At 41.8% G+C, this 18,204-nt stretch overlaps 2 protein-coding genes and 1 long non-coding RNA gene across 5 annotated transcripts; 1 reads left to right on the plus strand and 2 right to left on the minus strand.

The window, feature by feature from the left end:
* On the minus strand, positions 48-10,373 carry LOC110431442 (stromal processing peptidase, chloroplastic). Of its 3 annotated transcripts, none has more exons than XM_021450585.1 (24): positions 10,242-10,373; positions 9,287-9,516; positions 8,732-8,930; positions 8,419-8,466; positions 8,100-8,207; positions 7,757-7,945; positions 7,369-7,665; positions 6,985-7,086; positions 6,752-6,886; positions 5,706-5,930; positions 5,384-5,587; positions 5,081-5,251; positions 4,791-4,940; positions 4,424-4,561; positions 4,083-4,310; positions 3,818-3,970; positions 3,364-3,487; positions 3,076-3,193; positions 2,586-2,706; positions 2,409-2,489; positions 2,038-2,139; positions 1,106-1,256; positions 600-711; positions 48-500 (listed from the first exon to the last, which is right to left on the minus strand). In XM_021450585.1, the coding sequence occupies exons 2-23, from the start codon at positions 9,421-9,423 to the stop codon at positions 629-631; spliced, it is 3,264 nt and encodes a 1,087-aa protein (XP_021306260.1). In that variant the 5' UTR covers positions 9,424-9,516; positions 10,242-10,373; the 3' UTR covers positions 48-500; positions 600-628. The 3 variants fall into 3 exon arrangements, with proteins under 3 accessions (XP_021306260.1, XP_021306259.1, XP_021306261.1); XM_021450586.1 differs by having other exon boundaries at positions 56-496; XM_021450584.1 differs by having other exon boundaries at positions 48-711.
* Positions 14,041-15,312, plus strand: LOC8083478 (peroxiredoxin-2E-1, chloroplastic). The gene has a single exon (XM_002437265.2). It carries the CDS (start codon positions 14,233-14,235, stop codon positions 14,932-14,934), a length of 702 nt encoding a protein of 233 aa, XP_002437310.2. The 5' UTR covers positions 14,041-14,232; the 3' UTR covers positions 14,935-15,312.
* On the minus strand, positions 17,082-17,656 carry LOC110431262. Its single transcript, XR_002448698.1, has 2 exons — positions 17,549-17,656; positions 17,082-17,234 (listed from the first exon to the last, which is right to left on the minus strand). It is a non-coding gene; the product is annotated as an uncharacterized LOC110431262 (long non-coding RNA).

Below are 18,204 nucleotides of genomic sequence, written 5' to 3' on the forward strand. Positions count from 1 at the left end.
TATGAACCATCAGTACAGCTGCACGATGTGAAGGTTAAGATTAGCAGTATCAGCATCAAAACTGTGGACCTATTTATTTATTATTAGTACCAAAGGCTATAAATATTTGATCAAAAGAATAACAACAAAATGTTACGAGCCTACGCTTCATTATTTCGTTACAGATGCCTTATGCTATTCGCAGCCCAGCAACTTATCTGTGATTCTACTGTCATCCTATTCAATGCCCTCAATGACCTAGTTACAACAACTGTATGCAAGAATCAACCTGCTTTACTGTACATGTGAAGCTACATGACCTCCGAATCCCTTTCACGACCTTGGAGTCATTGACTCAATGCTTGTCGGGGGAAAAAATGCAACAACCAAGCTTTTGGCTGTGGTTCACAGGAAATAATAAATAGTCTCCCTGACCAGATCCAATGCTTCAATGATCTTTAAACAGTTTTGCTGGAAAACGACTGTCAACATGCCGTCTCCTAGGGCCATGTGACTCCTGTCTTCAGGAGCAAGGTTAATCGTCACATCCATTTCGAGTAGAAGGTTTCAGCACATCTTTTCCATGGTCCAGTAACACACAAGCATTTAATATGTCTCACCTTGGAAGGCTTGTCTATCCCAATGGTGATCATGTGGTTGGTCTGGTCATTGTTGAAAAACCCCGGCCTCCCATGGGAGCCATGCCATGAAGATCCATATCAGGCTCCTCATCTGTTCCAATAAAAAGTGGATAAAATTAATTCATAAAAGTAATGACGTAATACCAACTAAAAGACAAGCCCAAAGAACTCCATTCCAGGTTGGTCCTCAATTGATAGGCCTTGGCCTGCTTCTACAATTTCATGTGAAAAGGTCCTACCCCTCATGTTAGCAACTAATGATATAAAATGGCATGCATATAATGGAGTGCTGTACTGGTTTTGCTCAAGTGATATACACACGGGACATGAATCCTTACAAGTTACAACACACCCACAAATAACACCGTTTTCATGTGATAAATATATATAGTTTGATATGTAATAGTAACCATTTATTTTAAGTTTATTAAGCCCAGTCCATGAAATAATATTTAAAGATTAACTTAGCATGAGTAGCTTATTACCATTTGTATCTTCACCAGATTCAGCGCCAGCAATCCCAATGCAAGCAAACAAAGAAGAATCGTCAACTTTCAGATGCTCATATGCAAGATACAGATCCTCAATTGTGGCACTTTCATATAACGTCGTCAATTCCTTGATGCATGATACATCCTGCATTTGTTTGGAGCACATGAATGATATTGGGACAATAAATTAAGGAAAAATTGAGGTATTAAAGAGGATAATGTGCAGAAGATCTCCATCCACTATAATATAAAGTTTAGAAACCACAAGAGCAACCACCTGATTTAAACAATCTGAATGGGAAGCTGACAGGTGCCCAAAATTCCAACAGAAAAGGTTACCAACTACCTAACATCATCCACATGATAGGCTTGCAACTGTGCCAGGTCAGTTGGCCAACAATATTGTTTCTGTTTTCCTTCCGCTAGTTGCAGGGAAAACATTAGCATGAATCTAAATATATGCAGTCCAAGGGGATCCTAAAAAAGGCCCTAGAATTTTTAATCCACATGCATAAAAACTAAGCAGTCAAATTTTGTTTTTGGGCCAGTAGATAGCTTTAGATTCATTTTCTCTCAGTAAGGGTTGTTATCACTTTCCCAGTTTTTTAAAAAACTTCTGTACATTCTTTATATCTCAAACATGAGCTCTCCTGCACATTCTTGATAAATAATCTTGTGATTTATTTTATAGAGAAATTATATTTTGTCACAGCATGACCCAGAGATGGTATCAGGTCTGCAGGATTCCAAAGTTATATGAAGAAACTATTCAAAATTACCAGCAATTTAGCAAGATTAGCCAGTACATGAGTTCACAAATCACAAAATTTTCTATCATGAGTTCATGACATGGTTAAAAAAATGCAGCACAAAGTTTGGTCCTTGATTCTTGCGAATATGAGATGATAAACAATAAAGATTCTCACCTTTCTTGGTACAGACGAAGACTGTAGATGGGCTAGCAAACCAAGCCAGTAGGCATTTGTCTTCGTCTCAGCCTCATGTTTCATCAACAGCGTCCTCTTTGCCTGAAAATTATGAATTTCAGATGGTATAGATGCATTCTAAGTTCAATACACAGCTAAAATGTTGTATCTTAATCTATGAGATGCATGACTTAATTTTTAAGATGTGTATTCAACCAAAAAGGTACTAAAGCAATTACACAAAAAATTAATGTGCCCAAATGTAATATTATTAATACTGACAACATAGATCCATAAGCACACCAATCCTACATGTACTAGTTCTGTGATATGAACTACAGAGTGAAAAGGACAAGCAAAGTTCGACTAACCCGGTCAAGCTCCCTTTCCACAATTCGGCTACTATGTAATCCTCTCAGAACACCTTTGCAAGCATCAACAGCTTTATGGACCTGGAATTATAGATGGTTAGATGTATTGCTCGGTAAAAAAAGAAAGTCAGATGTAGGAAGCACACTGAATACTTGGATTCAGTAGGACCAAAATACCTTGCTCGGAGTTGAAGTGACCGCGATCACATACCAACCAAGATCCAATTTGTCAAAAAGGTTTAATTCAAAAGAAACATCATATGTTAATCCCATGGAATCTCGAACTGTAGTAAATAACCTGGCAATAAAACAGTGCAGCATATTATGTTAGGCCTGCCAGCTAAATACCCAACAAAACTATCCATCACCACACACACTATTTATAATGTGATCTTCTAGTCAAGAATGTTGTGGCTGGCATATCCATCACCACGCACACTACCTATAATGTGATCTAATCAAGAATGGCGTGGCTGGCATATTAAACAGTATGTGTGCATTCAATTTATATGAGCAAATTCAGGTTTAGTAAGTACCAAACCACAGCTTGATATACCACTATGCTCATCTATCCAAGGTACATAGATGATACATAAATTCTGGCCTTTGTCATGTTTGAAGAAGCTTTGTATTAATCTATAGAAGAATCATATAGAAATGTTTTTACCTAGAATTGATAATTTCAGCAAGCAGACTCAAAGTGATGCCAAAGAAAAGAGGGTGGCTGCGAACATCGATGCGTCTCTTCCCTGTTAGATCCAAGTTTACTGGTTCGGATATTTCTGCTGCAATAGCACGAAAAATATCAACCAACATAGAAAGAAATATTTATGCAAGTCGCTAACATAAGTAGGAAGTTCCTCAAAGAGAAGCATAAACCAGGCCTAATTTGTAAGATATTTTGAATCAACTACATGACAAATTACAAGCCTAGCACATATCAAATTGGAATTACCATCAGCATCAGATCTCTGAATAACATTAAATAGGTCATTTCCTTCAGTAGCAAATCCCCAACGGTTAGGAGCAGGGCCTGCAATATATGCACAGGCTCTCTCATCTGTGTCCTTTATGTATACCTGGTGAAGAAGCAGCACAATCAACAAACATGTCTTCAAAGCACAAGCATCATAAATGGAAGACAGCAAAATGATTCAAGAACTATGGTTCAAAATTATAACTAGAAGAAAATCAAAATCCTTAAGCATGTATTTTTCCCCATGCCTCACCAACGCTTCAATTAATGAGTACTGTAACGATGATTTAATGACACATTAATGCCTCAACTAACATCAGTATTGTAATGACAATGTAACGATCTCTTATATTGATAAATTATTATTGTGGAACTAGAAATACTTATGCTAAATTGGAAAAATTGATAATGGATGCCACAGGAGACTCCATACTTGCTGGAAATGAACATCTGATGGAAACGGTCGGAAGGAAATCTTTTCAATACGCTCCTCTGTGCTTGGAGAACTTGCAGCCCTCACAGTCCCAAGATAATCAAGAACACAAGATTCTACTTCTTCCTCAGTGAAATCACCAACAATGCTGACCTGAAAAAAATGATGCAAAATCAAATAAACATGGAAAATTATTAATTAAGCATATGAGCAAGGTACCTGAAGAGAAAAGAGAAATGCAAGAAGGAAAAAGCAATTGACAAACCTCCATGTTGCCACCCACAAACTGGTTCATGACAGCATCTTTAACTGACTGAAGAGTCAACTTTTGCAACGAATGTGGTGACGGCTCTACAAACCTTTCATCATGGTTTAGCATGGCTAACATAAGCTTATGAGCTGTAGAACGTTCCAAACTTTTGGGGATAGAGCGATAGTAAGACAGATATAACTGAGTTGCTCTATCGAATGCATCCTCCAGCCACACATTATGCTGTAATACAAAAGGAGAAATGTTATAAATGTTAGACCTCCTTTATTTCCAGAAAACTAGTTCTCTACAATGTGGCAGGTGAGTATTACGTATAGTAAAATAAAAAGGCATACCTCAAGGACCATATGAAGGAGTTGGAAAGCAGCACGCATGCCATTGTCTCTTAAAGCAAATCTAAATTCCATAAATATGAATTCCTCATTCGATTCCAGTGAGCAGTTGATAAGATTATTCACACAGAAAAGTTCAACCTGAAATCAATATCCATGAACTTCTATGAAGTACGAAAACAGCCAACCAATAATAAGTACTATTGAACAAATATTAGGATGCAAATTCAGAAGATGAAAGGTAACCAAAACATCTCTTTCTTTCTGTCTGGAGGGGGTTCTTGTGCTTGTATGGAGATATAATAGATGTAATGATGAAGTACAGACTAAGCTATCATGATAGAAGTTAGATCCCATAAGTAGAATATACCTGTTCCCTAGAAAAGTTACCAACACAGCCACCTTCACTCAGGGTACGAACACCAACAATGACCGATCCCTTTGATTCAGAATCTTCTGTTGCTCTCCCTCCACCTACTATGAGCCGCATGACACCAACCCTTGCTTCATTTTGCGTGATCTGTGATATCATAAACCAACTTTTTAGAAAGGCTGTAAGGGACATGAGAACAGGCTTTAAATACATGCAAATAGGAACATGAATGTGAAAAGGATTCTTCTATCCACTGAATAACAAGATGCAAATGATTGAGGAATTACCTTGTAGTTGACGGAAATTCCATTAGAAAGACGGCGTTGTGCTATACCAGTTTCACTGTCAAACACTTTCACCACATTCTCCTCTTTTGTTAAAGGAACAAATGACGGTTTGTGTTGCAATTTCAGTTCATCGAGCTCTGATTGGGTGATCAATTCCTTTGGCACCTCAAGCTGCAATAGAGATAAAAGTAGTCAATCAGCAGCCTCAGAAAACCATATTTTGCTTCGAAGTATCCTGTTTTCAGTTCACAGAGGTTCCAAAGGAAATTCAAAACCAAGACAAATGGAAACTAACCAACATACCTCAGGCTCTGGGTAAATAGGTTCCTCAAGACCTGCCTTGATGGCCTCTGTGATTTCTTCTGGATATATCTCAAATTCAGTTTCACCTACGCCATCAACATGCACCATTCTGGGGACACATGCCACAATGGCAGCAGGAAGGGGTGCATTGGGTTTTCCAAAATCCGAAATGAATTCCAGTACTTCTGCGCCAACAGTGTTAACCTACGTTTTTGGTAAACACATATTATGTAATATCATAAATAGTTCCTTTGTAGAGGTAGTTGGAGTGATGCCATCATTCTTACAGCAGTTTGTACATACAAAAAAAGAATGATAGTACCTCTTCAAGGGTGACAGTTTCAGCAACTGCAAGCAAACTTTCATGTCCCTGTAATTGATCCATGACAGTGTGGCCAAGTGCATCACTCTCCATGATGAAGTCCAAGTTGTCAACTGAGGGAACACTGTCAATCATCATAGCCAACTGCTCACTATCTTTTATTAGTGCGTCCATGTAACGGGTCATTTCTCCCATTGTAACACCAAATTCTTTCAGTCTTCGCACCTGAAATAGCACAAAAAAATGTTGCTAAAAAGGACAAAACACTTATGAAGTTGTCGCTAGTGAAAATATAGATCAAGCCATTATGCAGAATACATCTTATTTCTGTTGCATATAAAATTGAATGTAAAACCAATTCAACTTTAGTGCCGTAATGATAGAGCTAGATGGTGGTCATTACCTCATTACAAAGTAATAACCATACATCAACTGAAGTCCCTTGCATACAGAATATTACTTGAGGAAAGCAAAGCATGGTTTAGGAGTGGATTTGACCTGGTTCATCTTCAAACATGATTTAGATGTTCTTGGTTCCAACTCAGGTTTGGGCTAGGTTCATCATCAGTTGCTCATGTGCCAAGATAGAAGGTTTGGGATGGTTGAGCCCCAGATTGGGATGGTATCATGCCGCAGTATTAGGCTAATTTGCAACTGGGCTTGCATTACATCCAGCATTAGGATGAAATAGTGAGCTTCAAGCTGGACATAGGTTCAAGGACTGGCTGGAGTCGGGTATGGCTCATGCTGGCATAATCTTGGTTAAAATCGTCCATTTTCATTCCTTGTTATGTGTTCGCTCTCAAAAGTCGTAGTTCCTAAATCGATTTACTTGTGCAGAAAGAAGCAGGAACCATACATGCACTATGACCAAACAAAATGGTAAAAATTGCAAAGATTTTCATCATATAATCAGAATAAATAGGTTTATTCTAGTACCAAACTAGATCAAAGCTTATATCACTAAAGCATTTTTGCAATCAAAGACTCTGTATATACATTTCACCTAAAATACAATGACCTATAACGAGATTTGGAAAACAAACCTCGTGAACAGCAACTTTGATTGCACTTCTCCAATTTTGGGGTTCAGCAGTTACTGTAAGAGTAGTGACCGTGCAACCTTCCCTTCCAGAGTCACTGTGGTCTAGCTCAACTGACGTAAAAGGAGGGTTTGAGCTCTGCATAGGGTCCAAACAGGAAACAATTCATTCAGTTGTAACCAAAAAAAAAAAACAGATGCAACTGGCAACAATCAAGATTATGAATAATCACAAACCTTGTATCTTGTATTGATTCGAAAATGTAGGGCAGACAAAAATATCCTTTTCATGAGTACACTACGCAGGTCCTTGTAGGTCTGAACTTTGCTAACAGGTATCTGTCCAAATGAAAAACATTAGGGATATGCAATCATTGCATTCCTCAGAAAGTACCATATTTGAATATTATAAACATGAACATTTTCACCAAGCACCGTTGTTTACATAAAGGATGATACAGCTAATGAAGATGCAAAAGACATCAAAACTTGCAGGCATTAGTCCAAAGGCTGATTGATTTATTAATCCAAAAAAAAAGTAACAGGAACTACTAACGAAACATATGGTGTTACACTTTACCCACAAAAGTATCACTTAAGACTAGAAGAACTTGAGCATACCTTACAGAACATGTTGATAGAGAAACTCTGAATCAACTCGTGCTGAAAAATTGCTGGGGGTTTGGCATCCTGAGCAACTCCAGGAAGGGACCACTTATGCTCTACAGGTGGTCTAACTGCTTGTCTTTCCCTTTTCATAGGCTTTATTTTATCTGTAGCAGGTGATTTTTCACCAGATAGGTTTGCAGCAAAGCCACTTGGGAGCTTTGGTGCAAAAAGGCTTGCCATAGCACCAAATGGACTAGAGCTCGGTACAAGGTTTCCTTCATTTTCTGAAAGTGTGTGTTCAAATACAGCCTGCATTGTAACAAGTCAAACCATCAACCTGCTATGTGATCCTAGAGGCTGCCAAAATTATCAAAAACACTTTAGTGTATTTTCTCATTACCTCTATTTCCCGCACAGCTCTAGGAATATCATCAATTTCCCCGACAAGATATAAAGTGGCATTAGCAGGATAGTACCAGCGCTCGTGAAATCTGCGGATCTTATCAGGGTCCCATTTATGTATTTGCTCTTCAAGTCCAATAGGAAACCTGTTGCTCAGTTTGTTTTCTGAGTGCAGATGTTGCAACAACTGCAGCAAACAAATTATAATTAGCATACCAATATGGTGCCCTCATACATAGATTTAGCACGAGTTTCAGGAGCAATAAGGATATAGCCCTTCTAAAATGAAGTCCCATATGGTAAAACAAAGGACACTAGGTTGGTGTGAACAGTTCACTTGCCTGGCAATCAACGCGATACTCTATTGTGTTCATCATCTGGAGCTCAGAAAGAATTGCTCTTCTCTCCTTCTCAACACGAGACGAAGAAAACTTTGGATGAAAAGCTATCTGGAAAAATAGAACGGCAGACTTGTCATATTCTATCTATGTTAAAATAGAAAGAATTTGTTATAAACATTTCCAAACACCTCTGGCAACATTGACCTAAAAATTCAGGTATTCATTGGACATGCAGAATTTCAAATATTCATAAAATGACAAAAATTGACATTTTCCACATGATCACTCCAAAAAGGAATGCTATTTAGTAACATTTTACCTCATTCAATGCATCCAACACAGAAGGGAGTAAGTCTTCACCATATTCCTGCAAATTGAGGACAAACTAAGATGTAAATATTAAATACTACAAGGGAACACATCTAACTGGGGTCATAAGTTCTAAAGATTATAACTTCACAGTCAACAAATACATCATTCAGTCCATTTATGCGTGACTTTTGTCCAAGGACAACTAACAAGAAAACAAAATTGGGCTCCAACAAATACAAATTATCATAAGTTTATTTCCAATTTCAAATGGCAGTAATAAGTTCCACAAAGAACTGAATAAACGATAGAAAAGTAAAGACCTTTGTTTTAGTTGGAGAGTGGATATGAAACACCGTATGGTGGAAGTCTGTATATGCATTAGACCTCGCACCGGTCCCCAAAAGCTTTTCACGTTTTTTACTGCCAAGAAACGCGACATGTTCAATCATATGTGCAATTCCCTGCTCGTCCTCCTCCTCATCAATTGATCCAACATGAACTTCCATGTGAGCCTCAAACCTGCAAAATAGCTAGTTGAAACCATAATACACATTCTCCACAGATATCATAGAAATGTTTGGTTGCTTCATAGTTAGCATGAAATGGGCATCAGGGTAATATTTGTTGCTTGATTTATTTACTATTACACAATTCTGATGTTCAACAAATCAAATAAACACTTCACATTAGTTCAGAATTTCAGATGTTCAAGACTCCACCCATAATTGTCAACTTTCAAGTATCTCCAAAATTCAAATTAAAAAATACAGAAAACCATGAAAGTTCCAACCATTATATGCAAATTAAGGGTGGAATTGTACAAAGTCCTTTGCCATAAAAATTAATAGATACAAACAAGAAAAAAGTTTCCTAACCTGTTTGCTGGAACTTTATTTGGCAAAATAAGATACCGAAGGCCATTCTTCAATTGGCCACGAATTAGTTTTGGATGCTCAGGAAGCGGAGTGTTGAGAACATCTTCAAGCTCCTCCTTACTAATAGCATGATCCATGTCAGGTGTATCAAGGGAAGTATCAGACCATGTTGGACTTGCAACATGTGGTTCATCAGGTCCAGCGGCATGCAATATATGGCTAGGCCTGACCTGAAAATTATCAAGGAATTGATTCAGCAAAAGGCTGTCCACATCCTACATGACCTTTAAAAGGACACAAAGATGGCATGGACATGAGATCATATTATACTTTGCGACGCAATGTAACCTTGGGGTTTCCTTCTTTTCTAACTAAAACACTCATCTTTCTAATAAATAGTATGGGAGTATCATCGGAATAAACATATGACAGCCCAGAAACAAAATAACGCTACCAATACAGCAAAGCAAACATGATTGAGCTGCAGCATCAAGATAGATGCGATATGGAAAACTATCCTGGCAAAATGATGCTTGTTACAATGATACTCAGTACTACTGGACAAGACCTCTCACTAGGTTCAAACTTTGAAGTTAATTCAACAATTAGCCTACCACATATTCAAAAACAACTGTGATTGCTCCTTTGATAAAAATCCAGAGATGTGGAACCTTAATTTTTTCTAAGACAAGAAAGAAGCCCGGTGGTACTACTTAATGTAGTACTGACGAGGACATATTAAAAAAGGTTGAATTTCCAATCCGTGCATTTATTGTTCTGAGCTGATGATACGCCCACACACAGTTATTAGCAAGCAAGCGAAGAAAAGCTAGCCAGCCATGGAAGTAAGGTACTAAAGCACTTTCTTATCGCACTCAATCCATCCCGATTCCTAATAATATGATGGTAATTCACTCGAGCCGTCGATCCAAAGCATAGATAGATGAGAACGAACCTTGGACCCGCTCAACCGGCTGCGAAACGATACTCCCGAGGCGTGCGGGAGCGCGCACGGCGCGAGCCTCGCGAGCCCCGACCTGCCCCGCCTACTCCTGGGGAAGCACGAGAGGCACCCGCCCTTCTCCTCGCCGACGGGCCCCCAGGCCGACGCGGCCGCGGCGCCGAGCCCCTGCGCGCGTCTCCTCGACCTGCGAGGCACGCGATACGATACGATACGATACGACGACCGAGGAGTCAGCGGAGGGACGACCAGGAACCAAATTGGAAGCGGCACGGTCGGGAGGAGTCACCCACCTGGGCGAGACGGCGCGGCGGTGCGCGCAGCGGAGGGTGTTATTAGCCGCGACGACGGCGGAGGAGGACGAGCGGAGCGGGAGGAGAACGGGCCGGCGCGGCGCGGCGGGGCGGAGCGAGAGCGAGGAGGAGCGGCGCCCGGCGGCGGCGGCGGAGGCGAAGGGGTGGCGCGGGGCCACGCGCGGCGGCGCGGAGGCCGCCGACGCCGCGACGGGCGGGAAGGGGGCCGAGGCCATTGCGGGTGGGATGGCCCTGGCCGCGGGGGGGAGGGGAGGAGGATAGGGGACACGTCTCCTCTTTGTTTTTTTTTATATATATATAAATAAATAAATTTATATATAATTTTCACTGCTTTTGTTTTGTACTTTTGTGAAAGGGGCAAGGCAAGGCACGGCGGCCGCGTTGCTTCGTCGCGGAGACGAGGCGCAGCGCAAATATCGTGGTGGCGGTGCTGCCGACTTGGACTGTGGCTTGGGGTTTTGTGAGCGGTTGGATGGATTTGAGTTTGAGGATTGGGTCAGCCTGACCACCAAGATATTTGAGACTTGTCATGTGGTGACTGATAAGTCCGTGAGTTTGTGACCGGCCATCCTAAAGTTTTGTTCGGTCCGTCCTAAATTAACTGTTATATTAGATTTTTATAATACGAGTTTAATCTAATTTATAAAAAATACGTGCAATATTTATATTTTTAAATAAATTTATTAAAAAATTAGAATTTATTTTTTCAATGATGCTAATTATATACCATAAATATTAATATTTTTAATATATATTTAGTCAAATTTATTTATCAGAAAGCATAAATGATATTTATTTTGGAACTAAGAGGTACTCTATATGACTATATTCAGTTTGTTTTCTTCAGACACTCACAGTGGAGGACCTATGTTCGAGTGAGTTCTCTGGCCCTGTTTTGGCTGCAAAGAAAAGTAGTTGTTCTTAAGGTTGGCAAAAAAAAAATTCACCAAAACCAATTAATCGAACTGATTTATAAAAAAAAATCAGTTAACCGAAATTTGTGTGATCTCTTCGATTAAGACTTTTTGATTCAGTTAACACTTCTCTAAAATAAAAAATCTTGATAACCGGTCTAACCAAAGCGATTTCAATGAAATAACCGAGTGCTCAAGTCTAGCTGTTACAACTTGCTGCAATTGATACTTGATAGTACAATGTTTTGAGAGAGCTGCTGCGGACGAACATGGCTTGTCTTTTACATGTCATGTTCACACAACAATTTTGGCATATGACAATGTTTTCATGATTATTGTGGAATAAAAGGTAACAACATTGTATCATCAATTAGGCCTTGTTTAATTTACCCTAAAACCTAAAAACTTATCAAGATTTTCTGTCACATTGAATCTTGCAGCACATGCATAGAGCATTAAATATAGATAAAAAAACTAATTATATAGTTTGTCTGTAATTTGCGAGACGAATCTTTTGAACCTAGTTAGTTCCTGGTTGGACCAAAATGGTAGTGTCAAAATTCAAAAACTTTTTTTATGTAAACGAGGCCTTAGCCTCTCGTCTTATGATAAACAATGTTAAGAATATCAACCAAAAATCACTAGCAGAACTATTACAAAACTCATACATACAATTGTTTACATCAAAACCCTCATAAAGGTGAGGACTAAAAAACCACTAGACTACTGGTCTACTCTAAGGTGTTGCTTGACAACTCTTCTTAGACTACTTTTTCATGTGAAATGCCTCTTGTCAACCATGTAGGTTCTGGTGGGGATAAGACAATAACCACTTCTCCATTTATAATTGATAGCAAAAAAAACTGCTCAACAGTGTTTCGTATTTAAACTTATCCAAAATCACTTCTCATACCTCCATCGGAGTCATTCTACTACTATCAACAACGATTACGGTGAACCTTCTCGGACCATTTAAAGGATTAGAACAACAATAATACACTCAAACTACCATAAAGGTGGCACCAACTATGATAACTACATCCAAATACATATCTATATGAGAACAAACAAACAGAGGAGTGTAAAATTTTTCTTTATAAAAACATTTGGCGAGGATTATAAATGAACACTATGATGGTAGCAATACAAGGAATCGTCGTTGAGCCTACCTAGAGGTATCCACACTCAAGAGTTAGTTTTAGCATCCATCTATTACCTACGATAGGGGAAATTAAACCCTGAGTACACAATGTACTCAACATGAGTTACTCAACTAGGTGGGAATAGTCTCCGGAATCTCAAGATATGCTATGGCTATTTGGTTTGTTGGTTCGTTTGACTTGCAGAAAATCATTACTAATGGTGCATCTTTATATTTAAAGTTTTAGCTGTCATGTTTGATTCATTAGCTAACCATTATAGGTAAGCACTTTTGCTACTTTCAGGCATGTGGTGAGCAATTAGAATCAGCAACTTATTTTTTTGCCTCCATCCATTATTGTTCCAGTTCCTACTAAAGTGTCACATCTCAGGCAAGTAATAAAGTAGGTATTGTTTAAGAGGAAATGACGAATCGCAAATCAATAACTCCCAGTTGGGCACCCAAACGCACCTTGCTTGAATACCAACTCTAAGAATGGTATCCTATATTTATTATATTTTTGGGGTTCAAGTATTGGAATTACACACAAAGCAAGAAAGAACCAATGCTACGTCGTGTTCCTCTCCAACAAGAAGTGGTTTACGGAGAGAAGAAGAAAATATTGGACATGTGGGCTCAACCTTATGGAATTAGACGGTGTGTTTGGTGTTTACTTAGCATAACATATGGTTATATTCGCGTGTCTGAGAAGTCATGGCTAAAAGTACTCTGATTTATTGTAAGAGAAAAACATTGCAGAACGGCTGACAGATTCGGCACATGAGCTCAAACGAACAGGACCATGTCATGTATCGTGACATGCCAACTCAGGTCCTTCTTCACCTTGAAGTTAGAACTTTGCTGCTTCATGTAGAGACGATTAGCTCCCTCTTGGACATGGGAGAACTCACATAAGGTAGGGAGGGGAGGGGGGGGATTGTTTTTTTCCTCGAGGGAAACCAAATTGGTAATTGTTGTCTACATAGGTGGGATTAGGCCTTGTTTACTTCCACTCTAAAACCCAAAAATTTTCAAGATTCCTCGTCACATCGAATCTTTAGACGCATGCATGGAGTATTAAATATAGACGAAAATAAAAACTAATTACACAGTTTAGTAATTTACGAGACGAATCTTTTGAGCCTAGTTAGTCTATAATTAAATAATAATTACTACAAATAAACGAAAGAAATTTTTTCGTTCACGAACTAAACACGGGCTTAGCAAATGTTGCTCCATAACCCAATTCGAAGGCATATTTTGGCCCAACAACACTTCCTCAGAACACTGGGCTCACTATCGCATCCAGGCCAACGTGGCAACATCAAAGCCGACGGCTGCTGTCCCCGGCCGCCCGGCGTCGTCCTCACGCCGCCGTCACATTCGTTCCACGCACCCCCCCGAAACCTCAGCAACCTGGCAGGCTCCCCGCACATCGGCCAAGCCCCGCCGCCCGCAGGCCGCAGCCCAAAATCGCACTCGGCGCTCCCAACAACCAGCCCCCAAATCCCCCCACATCCTAGGGCTCACGCTCCCCAAAGTCAAAACAGAAACCTCCAGTCCAGCTGCAACAGGCCATTTCCTCGACCGCATCGCCGCCCGTGCGCTCCGCCTCCATGGCAACCTCCGCCCTCGTCGCTCTGTCCGCCACCACGGCCGCCGCCGCCGCCGGGAAGCGCATCCTCCTCTCGCGCCCCACCGCCGCCGCCTCCTCCCTCTCCTTCGCCTCCCGCCGCCTGGCTGCCGCCGCGGGGCCCCTCCGGGGGCTCCTCGGCGCGCCAATCCGGGCCGTGGCGTCGTCGGCGTCGGCGCCCCCCAAGACCATCGCGGTTGGGGACCGGCTCCCTGACGCGACGCTGTCCTACTTCGACACCTCCTCCCCCGACGGCGAGCTGAAGACGGTGACGGTCCGCGACCTCACCGCGGGGAAGAAGGTGGTGCTCTTCGCGGTGCCCGGCGCGTTCACGCCCACCTGCACCCAGAAGCACCTCCCGGGCTTCGTGGCCAAGGCCGGGGAGCTCCGCGCCAAGGGCGTCGACGCCGTCGCCTGCGTCTCCGTCAACGACGCCTTCGTGATGCGCGCGTGGAAGGAGAGCCTGGGAATCGGCGACGAGGTGCTGCTGCTGTCCGACGGCAACGGGGAGCTGGCGCGCGCCATGGGCGTCGAGCTCGACCTCTCCGACAAGCCCGTCGGGCTCGGCGTCCGCTCCCGCCGCTACGCGCTGCTCGCGGAGGACGGCGTCGTCAAGGTGCTCAACCTCGAGGAGGGCGGCGCGTTCACCAACAGCAGCGCCGAGGACATGCTCAGCGCGCTCTGAGTTTGCCACGCGCCGACGCCACGGTTGGGTTCGTCGTCTCAATCCCGGCAAAAAGTTAGTTTTTTTTTTCGTTTCTGAATAATCGTGACGGCAACGGTGGCTTGTTCCTGCCGCCACTGTGTTGTTGTGATCGGCGCTGTTACTAGTGCACTGCACTGCAGAGATGCAAGTTTGTTGCGAACATGGCAGTAGTATAGGTATAGATTCCTGCAATTGTGGACGCCCTCTGTTTCATTCATGGCTTGTCATGGTATGCTACACTTGTCTGAGAATTGCTCATAGTACCACTACTATCACAGGCGTTCAGTGTGTTCAGTGTTCTTATCAAAGAGAAGGGGCGGCACAGCCGCAGTATAAACGGCTCCATTTTGATTTGAAGGTTCAGGCTGTGATGCTCACCATGACAAACAAATACTACGCTTTCGATATTAGACTTTGTACTGCAGTTAGTTGCTAGTATGTGGTTATCTAGTCCAATTTGGGATTGGCAGTGTCCTTTAAAATTTCTTATGTCTGCAGTTGTCTGGTATCACATAAATTGCTTTCTTAATGAACTCTGAAGCTAGTTTAATCGGTGAAACGCTATGGGGATTCAGATTCGCTCAGGTTTTGGCGAGCAAAGGGGTCACATGGCTCTTGGGGACGAGCAAAGGCTCTCTTCTTTTGTTTGCCTTGTTAGCACCTCATTATCTCCTGTAGTTGGTCTATTATTATATCACTGGCAATCAACACTTCGTAAACAGGGTATCTTGGTATGGCCGTGTTAGAGATGAAGACGACAGAGTTGAAGAACCCATCAGAGAAATTTGTCGAATGGGCTAGTTTTCTGGGGTGGAAAGTTAAGTGTTACTAGGTTCTGAACCCAGAGCGATCATAAGCTTGATCCACACTCTGAAACCTGAACCCGAAACCTACTTCTTGCTTGAAAATCCTTTAGTGCTTCGACCTAGCAAAGCATAAGCACTTTGAAAGTCGTGTGGCTTCTTTTTTCTCTGAAGCCCTACTTCATGTCGAGAAGCTAAAGCTCCTCATCAGTCATCACTAGTGCCTTAAGTCTTATTTTTGAGAAAATGCTGAACTCCCCTTAACATGCCACCAATCTGAGAAACTACATCCTCTTTTGGAGTGGCTACCTTTTCTTCGGATGCTAGGTTTGGTTGGTCGAGAGCTGAAGAACAAAGCTGGTCGAAATCCGCTGCACGGAAACTTCTGCTGCTAAAGTGCTAGTAATTGCTAATTGCTGGGTTCCATCGGTAGGGTTCAGACCAACTGACCAAGTATGATTTTGCAGCAATGGATACACCTGAGTACCTGACGAAGCGAGATGCTAACTTTCATTAAGGACATGGCCGAACATAAATAGTGTTGTACTATATCTCAAACAAACCTTCCCTCCATGGCCATGACGCCATTTCGCTGGATCTGAATCTTTGCAGTGGGAGTGTGGAACGCAGTTGAGCTCGTAAAGTACAAATGTTCATTGCTGGCTCTTGACTCTGAAACCTTCTCAGACTTGCGCAGCTTGTTCACTTAGGGTCTTGTTTAGTTGTGAATTTTTTTTGGATTTTGTTACTGTAGCACTTTTGTTTTTATTTGACAAATATTATCCAATCATGGAGTAACTAGGCTTAAAGATTCGTCTCGCGATTTACAGCCAAACTGTGCAATTAGTTTTTGTTCTCCATGCATGTGCCGTAAGGTTCGATCTCCATGCATGTGCCGTAAGGTTCGATGTGACGGAAAATCTTAAAAAGTTCAGAAGTGTTTTGTCTTACAATAAATTAGCGAATAATATTTTTAGCCATGGCTTATCAGCCAAACGAACAAGACGGTGATTGCTTAGCCACTTGCCTTTCTGTATTTTCACCACGGCGGCGTATAAGCCTTGCTTCAAACATTGATCCAGTTCATTGAGAACTCGATAACTTTACCTGCCTATGTTTTTTCACTAGACTGCAAGTACATGTGTGTTCGATGATGTAGAAGGTGAGAGAAAGAGACGGGTTGTTTAGGGAAGCCAAGACATCCAACTGTAGGGGATCTCGAGATTACGTATAAGCATAGAACAATGAACGGAGGACGATACAGATTTACTTTACTTGAACTTGTGAAAATTTCAACACCGCCTTTTATTTGAGAAAATTGCATTTTTAGCAGTTCAAATGCAATTTTCTCCTTTTATTTAGAGGAAAGACATGCGGAATTCTGAACCGGAATTCAGGACAGTCGGAGTTGGGCTTTGATCCACCGAATCTCGCTTTGGTTGGGCTTTTGTCCACTGGAATCGGGTAGGTTTGGTTCTGAAAAAAATCCATTTTACCTCAGAGCAACTCTAAAAATCCAACTAAAATTAGTAGTCAAATTCTATTATTTATTTATCTATTTTGTAAAGTAAAAAACTTCTTAAAAAATAAGAGCAACTCTAACAGCTTAGTTATTTTTGTTGTGGAGGCTATTTTAGAATTTACATTATAAAAGGTAGACTTCAACAAATGTGCTATCTAGTTTTGTAAAATAGAAAGTTGATTATTCTTTGATTTTTTCTGGCCATATATAGTCAACCACTGAAATAGCAATAGCAAGACAGTTGCGCTGAGTTGTCATGTGCATGTACCAACGTGGCGGCCGAAAAGGTCTGGATCCGGAGCCTACGGCCTTGTTTAGATACACCCAAAACTTTACAAGATTTCCCATCACATCGAATCTTGCGGCACATACATAGAACATTAAATATAGATAAAAATAATAACTAATTGCACAGTTTACCTGTAAATCACGAGACGAATCTTTCAAGCCTACTTGCTTCATGATTGGATAATGTTTGTCAAATAAAAACGAAAGTGCTACAGTATCAAAATCCAAAAAGTTTTTGGATCTAAGCAAGGTTGGCAACACAGTGCACGGGGATCATGCTGCTGCTCGTGCTCTGCCGACTGCCGACGGGGGAAGGCCGCGACACCGTCTCAGGCTATCTGACAGGCCCACGGAACCCAGCAGGCGGCAGCGGCGCCTCCCGCCTGCCGCCCCCGTTCAGCTGTGCCGGGCGGGGGCCGTCCGTCGGCACGACCGCACGACATTCCCGGCGCCCTGTGCTCCTCCCGTTATTATTTATCATCTGCCGGCCGGAGCCGGGCAGGCGCCGAAAATTAACCACCACGCAGACGCAGGGCCCCGTCCCTCCCCTCATCAGCCTCCTGCGTCGCCGCCGGGGGAAGCGCTGCTCCTCGTGCAGTTTGGCGGACGGAAAGCGAGAAGCATGTGCGCGCGAAA

This window comes from Sorghum bicolor, chromosome 10 (genome assembly GCF_000003195.3).
Source record: "Sorghum bicolor cultivar BTx623 chromosome 10, Sorghum_bicolor_NCBIv3, whole genome shotgun sequence".
NCBI classification, from domain to species: domain Eukaryota; kingdom Viridiplantae; phylum Streptophyta; class Magnoliopsida; order Poales; family Poaceae; genus Sorghum; species Sorghum bicolor.